The sequence below is a fragment of the Amphiprion ocellaris genome, chromosome 5 (genome assembly GCF_022539595.1).
Source record: "Amphiprion ocellaris isolate individual 3 ecotype Okinawa chromosome 5, ASM2253959v1, whole genome shotgun sequence".
Lineage (NCBI taxonomy): Eukaryota > Metazoa > Chordata > Actinopteri > Pomacentridae > Amphiprion > Amphiprion ocellaris.
In genome coordinates, this window is record NC_072770.1 from 35,409,670 (window position 1) to 35,428,300 (window position 18,631).

The 18,631-nt window shown below is 40.8% G+C and overlaps 4 protein-coding genes across 7 annotated transcripts; 2 read left to right on the forward strand and 2 right to left on the reverse strand.

Moving 5' to 3' along the window:
- Window positions 1–245: 245 nt before the first annotated feature.
- Window positions 246–5,845, reverse strand: mon1bb (MON1 secretory trafficking family member Bb). 2 transcript variants are annotated; one of them, XM_035941342.2, is made up of 6 exons: window positions 5,692–5,845; window positions 5,039–5,133; window positions 4,349–4,888; window positions 3,073–3,865; window positions 2,340–2,487; window positions 246–1,837 (listed from the first exon to the last, which is right to left on the reverse strand). In XM_035941342.2, exons 2-6 carry the CDS (start codon window positions 5,115–5,117, stop codon window positions 1,610–1,612), a joined length of 1,788 nt encoding a protein of 595 aa, XP_035797235.1. In that variant the 5' UTR covers window positions 5,118–5,133; window positions 5,692–5,845; the 3' UTR covers window positions 246–1,609. The 2 variants fall into 2 exon arrangements, with proteins under 2 accessions (XP_035797235.1, XP_023150682.1); XM_023294914.3 differs by having other exon boundaries at window positions 4,349–4,945.
- Window positions 5,846–5,970: 125 nt separating this feature from the next.
- tcta (T cell leukemia translocation altered) lies at window positions 5,971–7,989 on the forward strand. The gene is made up of 3 exons (XM_023294921.3): window positions 5,971–7,043; window positions 7,129–7,180; window positions 7,734–7,989. Exons 1-3 carry the CDS (start codon window positions 6,833–6,835, stop codon window positions 7,774–7,776), a joined length of 306 nt encoding a protein of 101 aa, XP_023150689.1. The 5' UTR covers window positions 5,971–6,832; the 3' UTR covers window positions 7,777–7,989.
- Window positions 7,990–9,542: 1,553 nt separating this feature from the next.
- Window positions 9,543–13,978, reverse strand: glyctk (glycerate kinase). 3 transcript variants are annotated; one of them, XM_023294919.3, is made up of 6 exons: window positions 13,908–13,978; window positions 13,676–13,759; window positions 11,304–11,690; window positions 11,065–11,216; window positions 10,805–10,980; window positions 9,543–10,717 (listed from the first exon to the last, which is right to left on the reverse strand). In XM_023294919.3, the coding sequence occupies exons 3-6, from the start codon at window positions 11,657–11,659 to the stop codon at window positions 9,827–9,829; spliced, it is 1,575 nt and encodes a 524-aa protein (XP_023150687.1). In that variant the 5' UTR covers window positions 11,660–11,690; window positions 13,676–13,759; window positions 13,908–13,978; the 3' UTR covers window positions 9,543–9,826. The 3 variants fall into 3 exon arrangements, with proteins under 3 accessions (XP_023150687.1, XP_054866964.1, XP_023150688.1); XM_055010989.1 differs by having other exon boundaries at window positions 13,676–13,958; XM_023294920.3 differs by lacking the exons at window positions 13,676–13,759; window positions 13,908–13,978 and adding an exon at window positions 12,213–13,636.
- A 77-nt stretch (window positions 13,979–14,055) lies between these two features.
- wdr82 (WD repeat domain 82) lies at window positions 14,056–18,455 on the forward strand. Its single transcript, XM_023294903.3, has 9 exons — window positions 14,056–14,451; window positions 15,710–15,807; window positions 16,394–16,460; window positions 16,572–16,671; window positions 16,790–16,906; window positions 16,994–17,149; window positions 17,379–17,448; window positions 17,647–17,789; window positions 18,256–18,455. The coding sequence occupies exons 1-9, from the start codon at window positions 14,291–14,293 to the stop codon at window positions 18,283–18,285; spliced, it is 942 nt and encodes a 313-aa protein (XP_023150671.1). The 5' UTR covers window positions 14,056–14,290; the 3' UTR covers window positions 18,286–18,455.
- Window positions 18,456–18,631: the final 176 nt, after the last annotated feature.

Sequence of the window (18,631 nt, forward strand, 5' to 3'; positions counted from 1 at the left end):
TTTCAGACATGGAAACAATAGTTTTTGGTGCCTGTAAATGAGGACAACAGGAGGGTTAAAACACCGGTTCAGCGAAGACTTTCAGGTCACTATCAGTCCCTGATGGATCCTGCAAGTGACACTGACCACTAACACACATAGTCAAGTGTTTGCAATGCTTTTTTTTTTTTAAATGGATGCATTATTCACCCTTTTCCAGTGATGCCAATCATGATATTCGTCTTCCAAAGAACAACTCAGCTAAAACCAAAGTAAATATCCATTTATTATATCTTTATTACTGGAACTTTTATTCTTGCTTGTTGAACAGTGCTTGCTTGCAGATAAACCTCTCATAATTGCATGTTCAGCTCACCTGCTGTGCACTGACTTTAGGTTTACACAGGCTGGAGGTCTTTGTTTCTCCTTTAATTAGTACCAAATTAGGTCGTTCTTTCCAAGAAACTGAGAAATAACAACCACAAAAATCAACTGATACTTGATATTACTTTTCTATTTCTCAAAAAATATTCACCATTTCTCTACTTAATCAGGACAACTATAGATTTGTGCAACCTGGTATTTATTTCATAATACTACAGACATACTCTTAAGACTTGAATTGACAGGGGATTCCTCAAAGGACACAAGGATGAGGCTACTGTTTATAGACCATCTTTACAAAACTATTCTCCAAAAAGATAAGTCACTACATTAGGTTTCAGGTGATAATCATACTAGAAGTATCTTCAGAAAAAAACAAACAAACATTGCATCAGCTTAGTGGCATATTCTCATCTTAACAGATGATGCAGGTTTGACTTCTTTTAACAAAACACCAACAGTGACAATAATCATGTAAAGGCTGGGATGTCTAACTTGTCTCCTGCACAAACTGTGACATGAATGAAGGCTGACACCTCGTTTTAATTTGAGTAGAAACATCAGTGGGATATGAAACAGCGCCATGTTATTAAATTCCTTCACAGGGATGAGCGATCTTCAGATTCATAGACAACAATCTGTTTGCTCGTGGCCATGCATGACACACGGTGGCCCATCCCTCTTCTGGCAGTTCACATTGTCGTTATTCCAGTTTGTACTAATCCCCAAAACACAACATACTTGCATATCGGGTTTTGTTACATTGATTTGGGTTTGTGCGATGAAACGAATAAGTATATGTGTGACAGAAAGGTAGTTTAAGTTAATTTTTCGCCTCCATTTTTCTCCAAAAAGACAATGAATGAACTGTTGCCTGTGTGATACATTCACTGTCCATGAGGAAAAATTTTCTCTTGTTGCTGTAATAAAACAATATAAAAACATTTAAATATCATTGCAATTATGCTGTACCACAGTTCAATTTAAAATGTACTAATGCTGTTTTGCCCTGACTGTTTCTGTTCGAAAGCAGTGATGCGACGACATGCTTTCTTGTTAAGGTAAAGGAATTAATACTAGTTTCAAAGACACTAGTCTTCTTAAATAGTGTAAAACGTAGTGTTTGATTCCAGTAGTCAATGTCTGACAAGTCCAACAAGTGTCAAAAGAGGATTCAAAAATATCTTGTAACCAGTGTAAAACTATTGTTGAATGAGGCAGAGCCGCTATAGGAGTGCTAACAGTCCTATAGAAGAGATAAGAAGCCGTTATCTGTGGAGTCTTGCTGGTCAGATTTGCCACCTCGGGAGCTCTTGCTGGGGTTTGGAGTGGTTGAATATTTTGGGGGGTATCTGATGAAGAGACGGTCCTCCTCCTTTTTAATCCATCTTAGAAGCTTAGTGATGGCTGTAATTGCACAGGCCTTTGTAACCAGAGGGCTGAAGCAGGTGTACAACTCAAATTTGCTTGTGACCTAAAGTGGACGGGAAAACGGACATTTAAAATGAGGACGTGAAACAATCTGTCACTGTTGTGATTACAGGAAAGTTACACATATTGGTAAATACACTCACTCACTTTTTTGCTAAGTTAGATGAAAAGATCTATACATCTCATCATTATTCATTAACTATGAGGCTCGACAAAGAGCTAGCTTAGCATAATGACTGAACACAGGAGGCTTTGTGCACAAAAGAAATCCATGTTCCAGTTTCTTTAAAGCTCACTAATTAACAGATTATATATATATATATATATATATATATATAGTCACTCTACTAAGAAACAGTCCTTCTATAGGTAGCAGGAATAGCTGTTGTCCTTTGTTAACAGGCTTTGTGCTAAGCTAACTGCCTCCTGGCTTCAGCTTCACACTGAGCAGACAGACATGAGAATGCTATTGATCTATTCAGTGACAGTATCCATAAGTTATACACGGGAACAACGAGAATGTGACCATAAACAAAGCCACATACCCAGGCTAGCAGAGTTTCCCTCTCGGCGACGTGGTAGATGAGCTTGAGGGGTCGTGAGGTGCTGTGGATGCGGCTGTGCATGTAGCGATAAAGATCCAGCAGTCTCATTTTCTCCTCTTCACTGCTGTACGGTGCCTCCATCTCTGGGCTACATGCAGCCACAAATTGTAATACATGTCAGACAAGTAAAATCCATAAAAAGAGCAAAAATACTCGGACACTAAATTAGTAAATAATTAAAACAGAATTTGAGACAGGACAAAATTGCACTGTCAGAAACTACGACATGGCATCCACGTTACTAGGAGGGAAACTTTTTCACTTTGTAGCAATTTTCTGAATGATGTTGCGTAAATGGACTAATAATAATAAATAGAAGCAGAATAGGAAGAAGAAGAAGAGGAACTTTTGTAGTAGTAGTATTACAGATGTAGGATTAGCTGCATGATGTAATTTTCAGTGCTCAACTTAATGCTTTCAGTTTAGCTCATTAATTAAACAGCTGGATGTCTTCCATAGAGTAAATGGGCTTTTGTATTTGCTCTTAATGAAAAGGTATTATACTGTCATATTGCTAGAATTATTTTAAGAACAAAAAAGATATTATGCAACTGTATAATCGGGGAACACATTTGTTTTTTGTTAATATAAAGATCACGTTCTTTTAGCCCTCCTGTGGTTGCATGACATTGACAAGAGACAAACACACCAAGACACACACACACACACACACCTGGTGAACTGAGTGAGCTGGCGGAAGTTGTCTGGCACATCAAAAGGCTTGTACATGAAGTGTCTGAGGTCTGAAACTCCCACCTGGCTCACGCTGTACGACTGAGCTTTAGCGATGAGGCTCAGGGAGTTCTGAGCCACCATGGCCTCCTCTATCTTCCTCTTGCACTCGGCCACAGCATAGAAAGCCTCCTTGTCTGTCGAGAGCAGCAGCAGACAAACAGTGCATTCTGGAGGGTCCAGGTAAGAAATGTATGCATAAAAGTAACAGTCAGGATTAAAGAGTGGGAGGCAGATGGGAGTCCAGATCTCCCCAGCCTGAAAGGCAGAGGAGGCTCCAATGAGGTTGAGCAGAAGGTGAACGTCAGCTGGCTCCAGCCTTGTGTCCTCGATGACAGTCTTTTCTTGGACGATGGTTAGTAATTGGTTCTTGGCGATGAGGATGGAGAAAACCAGATTGGGTGTGATTGCTTTCTGCAGGATCTGGCTGAGAGAGTCCCTGAGAGAGGAAGCTAGAGGCAAGCAGTGCACTGCTGCTAGCAGGAAGCTGGGGTCCGAATCCACCAGATTGAGGAGACCGTCGAGGATCTTCTCTGAGCCTGCTAGGAGTCTCCTCAGGTCATAGTTTTTCTTGTGTTCAAAGATGCGGGATATGCTGGCCTGGGTGAGCATGCTGATGATCTGATAGTACACGTACATGAGCTCTCCTCGCAGCTGCTGCTCAGACTGGCGGCTGCTGGAAACACACACCAGCACTAGGGGCCCTTTCTGTAAGAACACCACAGTATGTTCCTCTAAAGGAAGGGAGACAAAATGTGGGAAAAAGTTAGACAAATAATACTGGAAGCAACAATAAACACCTGCCTAAAGTGCTAGCAATGCTTTGTGGCTTTGGGCTCAAGAACATCTTGTGGACAAGGGAGAGAGAATACGGATAATGAATGTAAATATACCAATGTCAAATAATTACAAAGTTAATGTAAAGCAATACTGTGAATACATGGGCTTGTCTGTGCTCATTGTATTTCAGACACTGTTCCCTGCAGAGTAGCACATTTTGCAATTTGTCAATAATTAACTTTCCTCTACGGCATGCTAGAGGTGGTTCCAAATACTGGCTCTTGCTGCCCTTGCTCTTATGCATGCATCTAAAAAATGTCAGGTCACATGTGAATCAAATGGATACGAACAATAATGTTGGAAAAGCTCCGTTGTAAAAAATAAGCATAGGTCAAATCTGTTACATTTGCATCACAACTGAGGCCCAACACACTCACCTGAATAAACTGAGCGGATGATATTATCTCCACTTTGTACAAACGACACCAGCGCCATCATGACTCCCATTGTAGATGACAGAGCCTCTTCACTGCCGTATCGGGAATAAATGGGCTTGCCAGCTTCACTTAGCACAAAAACGTGCTTCCTGTGCTGCCGCCAGCTGTCAGCTGTAACATCCTCATCACGATGAGACGTAAATGTAGGAGATTCCTGGGTTCCTGCCTCCAACAACGGAGAAGATCTCCCCTTCACACCAATACCTTGTTCCTCCAGCTTGGCCTTGGCCAACATTGCAACAACAAACTCACCAGAGTCACTCTGGTCATTGTCAGTGGCAGCATCCTCAGTCCCTCTGTCAGCTGACTGGGCAGACACAAAGTTCTGACACTCAGAGTTTTCTGTCTCCTCACTCTCTAGCTTCATTAACTGGTTAGAAGGGGGCTCCGCATCCACACTGGGTTCCTCTGTTGTAACATCTGACGGTTGCGAAGTCGCAGGCTCATCTCTGTTAACAGTGGTGCTGTCGTTTCTCTCCACTGGATCAGGAAACATGTGATTCCCCAAGAGGGAGAGAGAAGTCGCCAACGTGTCAGCTAAAATTAAAACAAAACTAAATTATGAAATGAATGATGAAAATGAAGACTGAAATGAGAAGAGTTTTAATGTAGGAATATATCTGTTATTACCAGGTGGATTGATCTCAGACGGGGGATCACAAATCTTCACTCCCTGTGCCTCTCCTTCTTGGTGATTGGCTCTCTCCATGATACCATCCCAATCACTGGAGCCAAAAAAAAAAAATTATCAACAAATAGCATTACAACTAATTCATTTTAGTGATTGTAGCTGAACATTGAGACATGATGCATCTCGAGTCTTTTATGAATACGAGCACTCACACTGGACCAGTGGTCAGGTCACATGAGTAGGGAAGAATTAAAACTCAAAGATACCAAACAGACTGTGGTATTTAAACCTGATTATAGATTGTAGCAGTCTGTCTAATATTACACTGAAGATAAACAAGCAAATTAATAGTTTACCGCCAGAGCAAAGGAGCTAACGCTTGTTTAATACCAACTTAAGATAGTTAAGCGGCTAAAGATAGCCTGTCTGCTAATTTGCACACGGCGAAGAAAGCTTACATTTCTACTGTAATAAATGTTTGACTGGTAATTCCGGTGCCACTCAGTAAATGTTGACTGGAGTTACATGGCTAACACTATCTGCTAGCAAGCGACACACACAGATCAGTTTCATGGCCTTGGCTTAACAGTGCTCATGGAGACAACCGTGATCGTCTAAAATTAGACAGATAAACACACAGAACGATACTTACGCTTTAGTTCCGTCGAGACGTTGGGTTAAACACCTAATTTGCTACATTAACTTTCATCGGCAGCCCCGCTGCACACAAGCTGTCAAGGATGAGAGGCAGAAAACAAATTCTCCTCTTACCACAGCAGACATCCGGAATCGCTGATGACAAGTCCGGCTGACCAATCAGGTTGCTCGGTGGCTCCGGCTGGTCCCGCCCCCACAGGGTACGATCCGTACTGCAACGTAAAGCACTGCGTAAAGCATTTTAGCTGTGCAAATTTTAGCTTGGTAAGCGAAATATGCGACATGTTTTGTGTGTTTAGTCATTGCAGGATCTTGATAGGCGACACTACAAGTGTGTACTGCATTGCCCTATGCAAGAAAACTGAACTAGAACAGTCACCTGCTTTTGCAGAGTAAACATTAGCTATGTAGCTTAGCATCGTGACTCGAGGGAGAGCAAGCAAAACGTTATTATTCTCCAATAAACTACCCCCTCGTGCGTTTTCACCCAATTTTTCGTCATCTACAAGGGATGTAATGTATGTCCGGAACGACACCATGTTTTTGCAGGGCTAAACCAACATTTAAATTAATTATTTTCAGACGCCACCGGTGCCACCTGGTTTGATATAGCGGAGTGCAGTGCGTTTAAATGCAGGATTTTTGCAAGCATTTCGGTCACACAAGACATGTCGGTACGATCACATAAAATACATTTATAGACGGAGCTCGCTTCTGGGTAGCACGTATGAAAGTAACATCTGATTTTGCCTCCTATAATTTGAATAAAGACAGCGAATATAGTTTACTAATGGGGGGAACTACTTTGCTATTCCAGGCTAGTAGTAGCATTCCATTCCATATGCTAAATACTTTGATATATAGGAGAAATTTAATAAATATAGCAGAGAAATACTAAAATTTATGGTTTAGCTCAAGCAGGAATTGAACGTTGTTTTGGAGGCTGCGTACTTTGTGAGGTAGGACGTCTGCGTATTGACGTCATTTCCGACTCCTCAAACCTGCCTGCATAAACATCGTAACGGTAGCGATGGGGAGAAGGGTAACGCCACCAAGCCAAAGTGATGATTTTTAAACTCTCCAGCAGTCAGAAAATTCAACAGATTAATTCCGCGTTAGCTGGATAGCCGGACACCATGGAGGAGCCGTGGGATTTTGAGTTTTTGTCCCGCATCGCTGACGGCTGCCTGTCGTTTCTCTCGGAGTTTGTGGACGACTGGCTCGCCAACGACATGAGAGTCTCTATATTCAAAATCCTACTCAGCTGGTTAATTGTCAGCCTCATCGGAATTCACTTTGCGTGGAAAGTCTACGGGAACACAGTGAACGATATGTATTATCGACAAGGTGAGTTTGATTCGTCCTTACCAGGCCAGTGCTTGCTAAACCCATGCTAGCCACGTTAGCCTCATTTCTGTGTGTTGCTGTTCAGGGACTGGACAGAACGGAGGCACACCTGATACAGCTCCTCACCTCAGTGGATGGTAGGTGTCCGATTATATGGTCATTTACTCAGGCAGCCTACCCACCTTACACTCTCCCAAAAAAACTACAGTCAGTATTAACCACCATTAGTGCAGAAGTTGCACCTTGGGTCCGATATAGTCTCCTTTCTAATTGTTAGTGGACTTTGTTGCAAAATTGAATGGATGTAATGTATTAAAAATGTCTCAGCTAAAGCTTCAACATCATGTCACCGTTATGCATAAGCTGTATATGTAAAGTTAACAGGTAATCCAAACTACAGCATCACTTAGCAGTGTGTAATAGCACAGAATTGTAATCTGAGAAGAAGACATCCATCCCGGTGCTTAGCTAAGAGGCATACAATGAGACAGACACTGCTAACTGGTTTGGAATCAGCAAATCAGCTGTCCATTATAAATCAGGAAGAAAATGCAGTTAAAAAGCAAAAGCGATGATGGTATGGTATAAAGTGCAAAATAGTTTTATAGATGTTTAATCATACTTAAATGCAATTGCTGTTACCTTTTTGTTATTGTTTTGGTCAGTAATGACATTGTGTTGTCCTTGTAGGGAAAGTCGAGCAGGAGACACTCTGAAGACTCATCGGGATTAAAAGGACATCGATCTTTGGACTTTATCCAAGTGAGGGCTGGACAGTTTGCATCTCCCAGAGACATTAGATGTAAGTTTTGGCCTTCAGTGCAAAGAAGACTGTCTCAGGATGGCCTTACCATCTACCAACCCCACACCAAAACATGACTTTTTATCCATAACAAGTGTCACACAGAACAGAATCTTTTTCTGCATTAAAAAAAAACTAAACTGATGTTTGACTAAATGGTCCACTTTTTTACTTTTTTAAGTGGGTTCATTAGAAATGTGAAAAATATTCATGGGTTTGCCTGTGAATTGGGTGTGCTGGGTTTGATGGCAGACATTAAATTTTCAATTGTGGGACCATACACAAGAGAAAACACTTGATGTAAATGGTTAATGGATGGACAAAATACTGTATTTTTCATGTTCAGACACACAGGATGTGGGAGACAGATTATTTAATGGTAAGACTGAATTGCAACAACAGGAGTGAGTGACAGTGAGTGCTGTGTACGTGCCTAAGTATTGATCAGAGTAATACATTGCAGTGGACAGGGTCATTTTTAACACTGCTGTTTAATGAATAATGTGTATGGCCCTTTGGAAAACAGACGCATGAAAAGCAGTTTACATCTTACATATTTTTGACTATTCACTTGTTTCTCATGTGTAGGAAGCATTGTGTGCTTGCAGTGTCAGTCAGAAGTACCCATCCTCTTTAATTTTTTCATATCTTCTTATGTTCAACGTTGACTTACAGTAACCTCCTGTGCCAGTGATAATAATTGTTTACAAACTGATCAAAACTAAGAACAAACATATACCGCAATGTACCTGATTACAGAAGTACACTCACCCCATTTAAAATGATTCACCTAAATTCCACACGTTAAAGGACTAATGTGTAGGATTCAGGTTAATCTGTTTGCAGAAATGAAATAAAGTATTCCTATCATTTTATGAGTGTATAATCACCTAATACAGGAATGGTTGAGTTGCTGTGACCTCTTTATATCTTTAGAGGGATAGAGCCAAGTTTATACAGTAAACCAGAACAGGCAAACCAACACTGGCTCCAGCAGCACCTTTCAAAGTTTTAACAGTATCTGTATGTTCTTCTAGAGGGTGAGAAGAGCTGGTTGAGACAAGTTGTATGCGCTTGGTTACAATCTGCAATATCACCACTAGATGCCACTAAATGCTACACAGTGGACCTTTAAATGGCCAAAAGCAGTTCAATCAATGTCTTGGCAGAAATTACAGCATTCTGCAGAAAAGTTCAAATTAAGGCAAGGATGTAAGTATACTCTAAAAGTCCTGAAAAGTAATGAAGGCAGTGCAGTAGTTGGACTGTTACTGTCACACAAGATATTGGCTATACTGCAAATCAGCAGAACCTCTCCAGCTTCAAACATGAAGCATGTTGGTAAATTGTGGGAAACGACAGTATTAAATCCTGGAGGAGACCTGCTGCACTCTGCAAGAAAAAGCCAAGAACTGATTAGAAATGTATTATGTTAATGTCCTGAAGGAACCAGTTCAACGTCGATATTGCAGTCCAGTTTGTGATTTAAAGGAGGACTTGAACTTGTCTTTCAAAAGCGCTTAAAGCAGTTTTGCAAGGAAGAACTTCCAACAATGTGTGATGTTAATGGAATGGTGAAATCAACCTATTGATATTGCAGTGTTGCCAACTTGAGGAGTGTGAGGACAGTGTTTTTCAGTCATGTATTAAAGCTTATTAAATCCACTGTGATTTTGGAAAAAAATAATGAAACATGAAAAGGTCCAAACAGGTATTTAATCCTTTTTATGAGCCATCCTATGGTCAGCTGTTAAAACTAACTATGTTTATTACTACCATAATGGTAAAGACAGCTTTGCAGTACCAGACAATGTACTGCTGTGTGTTCGCACAAGTTTGAAATGATGCACAGTCCCTTTCAGATGAACTGAACAAAATCATCATCATCATATTTTACCTTTAAGCTGCTGAAGAGACCAGCACCAGGGCTGGAAGAATCTGTCCCAGTCCATTAGATTATTTGATTTGGTGTTCTTTGGAATTATCTTATATTAATGGGTACTGCTGGGATAAGTAGCATGTGCACATCCATTACATTGGTGCAGGTTAGGCCGGGTACAAGTAAACGTTTGCCATCAGAAAGACGAGACAAAAACGTGTAAGAATCATTGTTGGTAAGGCAGCTGTTGATGTCCAACCCCTGCGATTGTGCTTCATCACACAAGCCTCCATCAGTAATAGCCCCTGCTGCTTCAGTGGGTCCGTCCTGACCATCAGTGCCACCACTCAGGAAGACGGGACCATTGGGTGGGAGATTCAGACTTCCCAGCTCAAGTCCCACTCGCAGAGCCAGCTCCTGGTTTCGACCACCTCGACCTTTGCCTGTCAGCTCCACAGTGGGCTCACCTCCGGCTAACAGACACGTGGCACCCCATCCCTCCATGCGCATTTCATCCAAGACCTGCATGGTACGGCAGAGGTCCCAGGTCTCTACACCGACTTCAGGCCCCAGCCTCAGCAGCTCAGCGGCAATCTCAGGAGGAGGTTCTTCTCGAGAGCTGGCGAAGCGGGCCAGAAGGCCATAAAGCCTAGAGACAGACTTCACATCGCCACACACTCCCGGTGAAAGCACAACGGGCCGGAAGCCGAGCTCTCGAGCACGGCGACCTGCACACTTAAGGGCAACACTGTTAGAGCCAATGACGGCATTGAGAACATGTGCTGGTGTATCAGATTCATCCTTATTATCTTTCCACCGGGGCCCTGGTCTTCCAAGGACATCCCTTACTGATGCTGGTAGAGAGTCCAATAGCTTGTAACGTTCAAGGATGGACAAAATTTCCTCAGGCCAAACTTTGCTCTTTACTGTGGGGCCACTAGCTATCAAATCAAGTGGATCCCCAATCACATCGGACAGTATCAGAGCAACCACCTGTGAAGAAGGGATTAGAGGAGTGATACTTCAGTGATGAATGACTTCTCTTCAATAAATAGCTGTTAAAAAATACAGGTCAATTACCTGCGCGGGGTGAGCATGATGTGCAAGACCTCCACCCTTTAAGAAAGAAAGGGCACGACGAACAGTGTTCAGCTCTTGAATAGTGGCACCAGCAGCTGCAAGTTTGCGGGTCACATCCAGTTTCTCTTGCAGTGAGATTGGTGGAATTGGAGCAGGTAGTAGTGCAGAGCCTCCACCTAGACACAGATGAACCACCTTGTGTTAAAATTTACATTCTATGATATTTAGCTGTAAGGATACGTAATAAGTGAAAGAGTTACCTGAAATGAGTACCAGCAGCAGGTCTCTCTCTGTTAGCTCACTGGCTAACTGCCTGATCCCTTCAGCTGCATTCTGGGCGTCAGCGTCAGGCAAGTTGTGTTTAGCTCCTTCCATTACTTTGATGCGACTGTTTTCTTTTAACAACAGATGGCTGTGATGGAAGCAAGAAATTCTATTATGCTTAATCTTACTTTCTACATAATTTTCTAACTTGTTCATTTCTGGTATTACTGTTTACCCTTTCCCGTGCTGCTGCAACGTCTGCTGAATCCCATGGGGCACGCTTATGACTCCTTTTACTAAATGATCACCCACGATCCTCTCCGCCTCAGCAGCCATTCCCAGCACGGCCTTCCCAAAGCCCACCAGGTGCAGGTTGTGTTTGAGTGTGAATTTGTGACCGTCAATAACGACTGAGTCTTCTTTGCGCTCTATGCTTTGCCGGACCACAGTGTCTGGCTGCACAGCCTCCACGGCTGCTGCAAAAACTTCACGTGCCCGTGAGTCCATTGACATTTTGCACAATGCAGGTTTTCTCCTGCCCACGAGGGCCAGAAGAGGCAGAGGCCGGAAAAGGGAAAGAACACGGGCCATTGACAGTTCAGTGAGTCTGAGCAGAAACTTCCTGAGGGAATAAAAATTTGAGTCATAGTTTATAAAGACAGCACAAAATCACGTTACATACATACATGTAGCACAACCACAATATGCAGATGAAAAGGATAATGTCATATTTTACAGTAATTTAGAAATAATTTGGTGGTTGGTGGCCACTTCTGTCTTGCAAAGGTTTAACTGTATATACACTTATTCCGTATATCGTGCTAACCTCAAAAGTAATCTTTGTGGAAGACAGTGTGAACTCAAATTTATGGCGGTGTTCAATCATTGCTCTGATTAGTACCTCAGTTAATATCTTGCACATGATTAAATCAGGGTTTAACGAGTGTGTGGAGTCGTTTTATCCCTATTTTACCCACATGAAGGAACATTTTCTCAAGTAGTACCTGCTGGAAGGTGCACAGTCTTTTGCTTACTTTGTTTGTGTCTATATCAACCAAATCCTCACCTACAAAACTGTCTCCATCATTGCAATTTTGCCACGACATTTCCTTTTAAAACTGTACTTTCTCATGAGGCTGCCTACCTGTGAAAGCTGCCAATGGGATATGAAACCTGTGGATTCCTGTGGAAAGCTGCTCAGTGTGCTCCAGCTCAGCAGTGAGGCAGCGTTGCAAAAATCTGACCGGACACTGACTGGAGTTGTGTACCCTGTGTTTAATGATTGACTTGAAAGGATCACAGGCCACATGAAAGCGCTGACCATCCAGCTCTGAATCTGTGTCTTCAGCTGTATTTTTTTTTTTTTTTTTTTTTTTTTTAGCCACAGCCTGGTTGAACAAAAAATGATGGCCCAGTGATACCAACAGTCAACTCAGTTCAGCTGAACGAAATGATGAGCACATCATCTGGCAGACTTTGGAGCCATTTCGGCTGAAGTGTAGTGTACCTGAACTGGTACACTACTAAATGCTGGTGCTTTCGTGGAATTGAAAGACCAAACATGTCAATGAGGCACGTAAAAATAGATGTGATTTGTTTGTTTATGATAGTCTGACTAGTGAAAATGTCAGGTGAGCCTTAAAAGCAGATTATTTTTAATGCAAAATGTTGGAGATTCAAAACTCTGGTTTCAGTTGTGCAAGATAATTCAAGTCAGTCTTGTTTTTTGATATGCATTTGCCCACATGCAGCGCCATAAACGGTGTAACAAAACATGTAGACACAATGACAACAGATTACTATAATGAGAATTTTTCATTAATAAGACGATAAAGGACAAAAACCGACAGTTGTATAAATTATTATTGGAAGACACAGAGCATTGACCTGTAAGCATAGTTGGGGATCCTGTATTTAAGTAAAATACTAAAACTACACTGTTACAAGTATTGCAAGTAAAATGTTAGATAAGCAAAAATATCTAAGTATGGCCAAGAAAATGTCCTTAAAGTGTTAACAGTAAAACTACTCAAGACAGAATAATTCCCCTGTGAGTGATGTACAGTTATATGTCATATCATTGTATTAATATTCTTCATGCAAAGCAGCATTTTAATGTTGCTCATGTAGGCCACACAGTAGGAACTTAATACAACAGAAGTCACTATATTTTTCATTACTGAGATTCAGGCTTCCATTCTTTTCAGTACTTTGTGTATGCCAACTCAGTACTTCTTGGCATGGAAGATACCAAATTTTAGGAGATGTTCTGTCACTCTTTGGAGATATTTTCCAGCTGCTCTTTGAAAAAGTTGTATTACTCTGTCTTCCTCTTTAAAATACCCCCAAAGTGTTTATTTTATTCAAGTCAAGCGCCTTATTTTGCCAGGTCGTGTTCTTTTTTTTCTTATTTGCATTGTGGTGGTGGTCACTTTACTCGTTGTGCTTTGCTGCTGTAACAACAGAATTTCCACTTGGGGATCTTTCTGTTCTATTCTATCATGCCAGTGAACTTCTACATGAACTTCTATATTTTACAAAATCCTACTTATGACGTTCGACAAAAACACATGAGCCGCAAACAGAGAAGTTAAAATTGGTTCCTACCTCAGACTGAGAGGACATAGCACCTGCTGTTACTTTCTTCTTTACTTCTGCGTTCATTTCACTGCCTGGAGCAAAGCCTAGAAGCTGTCAGTAAACAGAGGAGATGAAAAGGGGAGAAGGTGCTGGTGGATTCGACCACACAACAGCTACACTTTCTCAAACATATTTTAAACAGTATATTCAAGTATAAGTTCAGAAGGTTGCAGGTAGCAGATTAAAAAATACACATTACTTTATTCCTAACTTTCTTTACTGCGCAGGGTTCTTGTGTCGATTAATAACGCTACTCCCACTGTGTTTACGGTACTAGCACTAGGAAACTATCGCGATAAGTTCCTATCATATCGCGTGATTTTCGATCCAATGCGCGTGTCCGGTGATGAATATGCGCGTAACCGACGGCGGTGGGTTTCCCTCCCTCGTCACTGCCGCGGATAAAAAAAAAAAGTATCACAGGCGGGATTTCGTCGCTGTTTTTGAACAACACAATTTTTAAAAATTACCTCTTAGCTCCGCTGTAGCTCATAAATCCGTAGGAGTTGGCATACGTGACATTTGTGAGCCTTTTTAAAGTGAAACGAGGGCCTGCTTCCCCTCACACACAGACAGGCCATCATGAAGCTAACGGACAATGTGCTGCGGAGCTTCAGGGTTGCTAAAGTGTTTCGAGAAAACTCAGACAAAATCAACTGCTTCGACTTCAGTTCAAACGGAGAAACTATTATTTCCAGTAGCGACGACGACTCGTTAGTGTTGTACGACTGCCAGGAGGGAAAGTAAGAGCGGGTTATGTTGATTTTACTGTTACTGTTTTTGACGTTAGCTACTTGCTATGCTAGTTAGCGAGGCCTAGTCCACCGCGTTAGTGCTCAGCAGCGATTTTATGAGATTTAAAATGTCTGTGTGTATGCATATTCTGAGCAACTGCAACATTAATGCTGTAACTTTGTCGTGTGTTAAATTTTTACTAGTCAATAATGTGCTTTACGACTATCATCATTTGAAGAATGCCTTAATTTCTGGAAGGCGGTTACATTCGTATTTTGCGCGTTTGAGTTGATTAAAACCTTATATTGGATGAAAAGAATTTTTAACTTATACAAATAACTTTCCAACAGTTATTCTGCAAGCCATTTTACATTATAGGCAATTTGAAAGTGGTTAGAGTGATATTTCTGACTTTATGTAGGTCAAACACTTAATTAGCATTTCATAAAAGTATCCAATCTTACATGTTGCTGCTGGCAACCCTGCCTTTATTTTGTTGTAATTTATCTGATTTGCAGGTTAAAGTAATACGTAATAAAATACCAGCATTCACATCAACGTCTTATAATTGGCGCTTCACATGCCAAGAAAACTAAAAACTTTTTTTTTCAGTGTCAGGGTTTCTGCAGGGCATTAAAAAGCATTAATAGTCATTAAGTAGATTTTGTGAAAATTAAGGCCTTAAATGGCATTAAAAATCACTAAATTTGATTCTCAGTGGCATTAAAAATTCTTTCTGCAGTTTTCAAGAAAAATATTTGACAATAATGATATAATAATATGTAATTATAGACTGCGATTCATCAGATATGTGCATCTGCATAAACATGCCAAAGCATTGCGATAATTGCTCCAGCTGGTTGGGTACAATTGCCAAAAACTGCATGTTTGGAAAGTGGCCGGCAGGCTGGACCAGGTGGAGGAGAGCTGGGAAATGTAGACTGACTACAGCCCGTGGGTGGACAGGGGTGGTTTCTGGATTCAGAAATAGTGAAATGTAGGGACAGTTTTCATATAAAAGCATCTTTTACAAAAAAAAACCAAACCTGTGTAATTTGTTGAGTTCACGGTCATGGCATTAAGTTTTTACATTATAGCATTAAAATGGCATTAAAAAGCATTAAATTTGACTGGCTGATTTCTGCAGAAACCCTGAGTGTGCAAGTGTTGTATGTTTGTATTTTAGTCAAATGGCTTGCAGAGATTAAATAAATAATTGTCTGAACTGATCTTTTTTTTCTCTTCATGTAATCTGATTTATTGCAGACCCAAGAGGACTCTCTACAGTAAAAAATATGGAGTTGATCTGATCAGGTACACACATGCTGCAAACACTGTGGTCTACAGTTCCAACAAAATCGATGGTATGTTGATGAACAAATACTTGCTGGCAGTTTGGTTATGTAGCGAGAATAAGTTTGTGTTGAAGATGATTTGTTGGCATGTTGAAGTTGTTGGAGAATGTATTATTTTTATGACTTGATCTAATGTAGTGATGTGATAGTATTTGGTAGTGAAAGTCATTCATAATGGCATTGCTGTGCATTATATTACAATATTAGAAAAATCTTAATTTCTGCAATAATGTTTTTTTTAACATGTTCATTCTATCAGCATCGTGATGCATTTTACTGGTTGGACTGTAGAGATATTTGCCAGTGGTCGCTGCAAACAGATGCCATACGCCTGTGGACGGCTGCTGCGAACTTCCCACTGCTCACTTTGGTCTGAGGTAGTTGTTTGTACAGTTTGAGGGTCTGTGATTCTGCCCCATACAGGAGCTAACTGTACAAGTGACTGCCTTGCCCACGGCTGAGTCTGCTCATCTGACCTGCATGTAAACAACTTCACACATGAATGCTTGCTTGGTTTTTGCTGCTGCTGTTCGTGTTAAATGCATGACATGGCAGTGGTGTTCACAGTTTAATGGTGTCGCTCCTTTTCTTTAAGATACTATCCGGTACCTGTCCCTCCATGACAACAAATACATCCGCTATTTTCCAGGACATAACAAAAGGTGAGAACTGGACTCATGATAATTAGTTGATTTTATTTACAGTGTCTTGTTGCAAGTCGCTGTCTTCTCACGTTCTTTTGTTTTTTTTGTTTTTTTTTTTGTTGTGACCAGAGTGACGTCGCTCTCCATGTCTCCTGTGGATGACACATTTATTTCTGGTTCATTAGATAAAACTATCAGATTATGGGATTTGCGGTCACCTAACTGCCAGGTAAGTAGCTTTGCTTTCTGCTCTCTTTGGTGTTGAACTTGTATAGAATTTATATCATTGTATTGATGTGTAACTGTGTAACTGATAATGACCTTCTCTTGTCTTCTGTAAATTTTAGGGTCTGATGCACCTGCAGGGGAAACCAGTGTGTTCCTTTGATCCAGAGGGCCTCATTTTTGCTGCTGGAATAAATTCAGAGATGGTCAAACTTTATGATCTGCGGTCATTTGACAAGGTAAGAGAGGTATATGTGAGAGAGAGAACGGTATATTAGGCAAATTCTTCATGGTTGTAAAATAACTTCAATATCTGTTGTCAACAGGGTCCCTTTGCAACCTTCAAGCTTCAGTATGATCGAACATGTGAGTGGACTGGACTCAAGTTTAGCAATGATGGAAAGCTCATTCTTCTCTCTACTAATGGAGGAGCCCTTCGCATTTTAGATGCTTTCAAGGGTGCTGTACTACATTCCTTTGGGGTAAGAGACAAACGATTGGGCTTACAGAGTCTAAAAATATTTATAGAATATTTATTGTGAAAACATGAGTGTGTGAAAATTTAAAAGAAATGATCTGTTCCTCATAGTCAGATTTAAAGATCAAAATTTTCAAAAACAGAGAATTGATGTTATATGGTCTGACTTGGAGTTCCAGATTTTATTGACACAAAATACCTGCTCAGTGACACTGGTCTTCATTTACCCACAGGGCTATAACAACAGTAAAGGTGTGACATTGGAGGCTTCGTTTACTCCCGATTCTCAGTTTGTTATGATCGGTAAGTTAACTTTTCTGTCTTGTTGTTGCCCTAGTACTGAAAATACATTATGCATTATTTTATACATTATTTTATTTTACGATCACAAGCTACATTGTGACTGTTTGGACAAATAATACACAGTCAGGACTATGGACAAATGAATATAGCATCATCATGTTGCATTTTTTTGAGCAAGTGTTTGCTAATATATTTCAGGCTCTGAGGACGGGAAGATCCACGTGTGGAACGCAGAAAGTGGCATGAAGGTGGCTTTATTAGACGGGAAGCACACAGGCCCGATCACCTGCCTGCAGTTCAACCCCAAGTTCATGACGTTTGCAAGTGCCTGCTCCAACATGGTGAGTGTGGGCGGCAGTGTGGATTGAAGAAGGTCATTCTAAAGTCTTTCACAATCTTAGTTTTCTCGAGGGAGTTGAGTACTGATGAGAGAGGTGTGTGTGACAAGTGAACTGTATTTTAGTTGTCATTACGCCGTTTGGTTAATGTGTTGCTTCACCCTTCAGACTGAAACTGCAGGCACTTTATTCAACTGTACGCTGTGTCTGAGTGACTGTAAGGTTGCACAGTGACACGAGTAGACATGTGATTAGTGCATTTTGGCAACCAGCAGTTTAAGACAAATGAAGAACAAGGCAGCACGAAAGTAAACTGGATGCAGCTGATTTGTATCTAATAAAAACAGCTGGTGGTAGTTAGGGAGAACGCTTTCATCCATTTAATTATAATCAGTATTGGACAGTTGTTCAATCCTGTGGACTGAACACATGTGCTCATAATCAAGTGTAACCACATTTTGTCTTTCAGGCGTTCTGGCTGCCCACCATTGATGAGTGAAGCAGAGGGACCAGCAGAGGGCGGGACAGTCGGGTCTGTGTGGATATCACAGGGAGTGTGGAGCAAATCTAAATGAAATTGTAAATAAGGAGTTCACACAAATAGATCACTTGTCTATTGTTTTTTTTTATATTTCTATTTAACATTAAATTGTTTCTTTGTAAGATGTTTATGTTGACTTCATTATGTTGTGTTTTTGTGCTCGTTACAGTCCATAAGACGGTTTATAGTTTTAACCAGTTTACATATTTCAATATTTATTGAACATATAAGTTCAGACCCATATTTTAAAGCAGCTTTGAAAAGAAATTATTCAATATTACTATCAGTATTATTATTGTTATAC

What these genes read in the sequence shown, in the direction of transcription:
- mon1bb (XM_023294914.3), bottom strand. Translation starts at nt 5,117, where the DNA reads ATGGAGAGAGCCAATCACCAAGAAGGAGAGGCACAGGGAGTGAAGATT. An exon ending in CATCCGCTCAGTTTATTCAG is followed by an intron (nt 3,866 to 4,348) that starts GTGAGTGTGTTG and finishes CCCTTCCTTTAG; the next exon opens with AGGAACATACTGTGGTGTTC. An exon ending in CAGCTCACTCAGTTCACCAG is followed by an intron (nt 2,488 to 3,072) that starts GTGTGTGTGTGT and finishes GGCTGCATGTAG; the next exon opens with CCCAGAGATGGAGGCACCGT.
- tcta (XM_023294921.3), top strand. Translation starts at nt 6,833, where the DNA reads ATGGAGGAGCCGTGGGATTTTGAGTTTTTGTCCCGCATCGCTGACGGC. An exon ending in CGATATGTATTATCGACAAG is followed by an intron (nt 7,044 to 7,128) that starts GTGAGTTTGATT and finishes GTTGCTGTTCAG; the next exon opens with GGACTGGACAGAACGGAGGC. An exon ending in GCTCCTCACCTCAGTGGATG is followed by an intron (nt 7,181 to 7,733) that starts GTAGGTGTCCGA and finishes TTGTCCTTGTAG; the next exon opens with GGAAAGTCGAGCAGGAGACA.
- glyctk (XM_023294919.3), bottom strand. Translation starts at nt 11,659, where the DNA reads ATGGCCCGTGTTCTTTCCCTTTTCCGGCCTCTGCCTCTTCTGGCCCTC. An exon ending in GCTGCTGGTACTCATTTCAG is followed by an intron (nt 10,981 to 11,064) that starts GTAACTCTTTCA and finishes ATCTGTGTCTAG; the next exon opens with GTGGAGGCTCTGCACTACTA. An exon ending in ATCATGCTCACCCCGCGCAG is followed by an intron (nt 10,718 to 10,804) that starts GTAATTGACCTG and finishes CCTTCTTCACAG; the next exon opens with GTGGTTGCTCTGATACTGTC.
- wdr82 (XM_023294903.3), top strand. Translation starts at nt 14,291, where the DNA reads ATGAAGCTAACGGACAATGTGCTGCGGAGCTTCAGGGTTGCTAAAGTG. An exon ending in CAGTTCCAACAAAATCGATG is followed by an intron (nt 15,808 to 16,393) that starts GTATGTTGATGA and finishes CTTTTCTTTAAG; the next exon opens with ATACTATCCGGTACCTGTCC. An exon ending in TGCGGTCACCTAACTGCCAG is followed by an intron (nt 16,672 to 16,789) that starts GTAAGTAGCTTT and finishes TGTAAATTTTAG; the next exon opens with GGTCTGATGCACCTGCAGGG.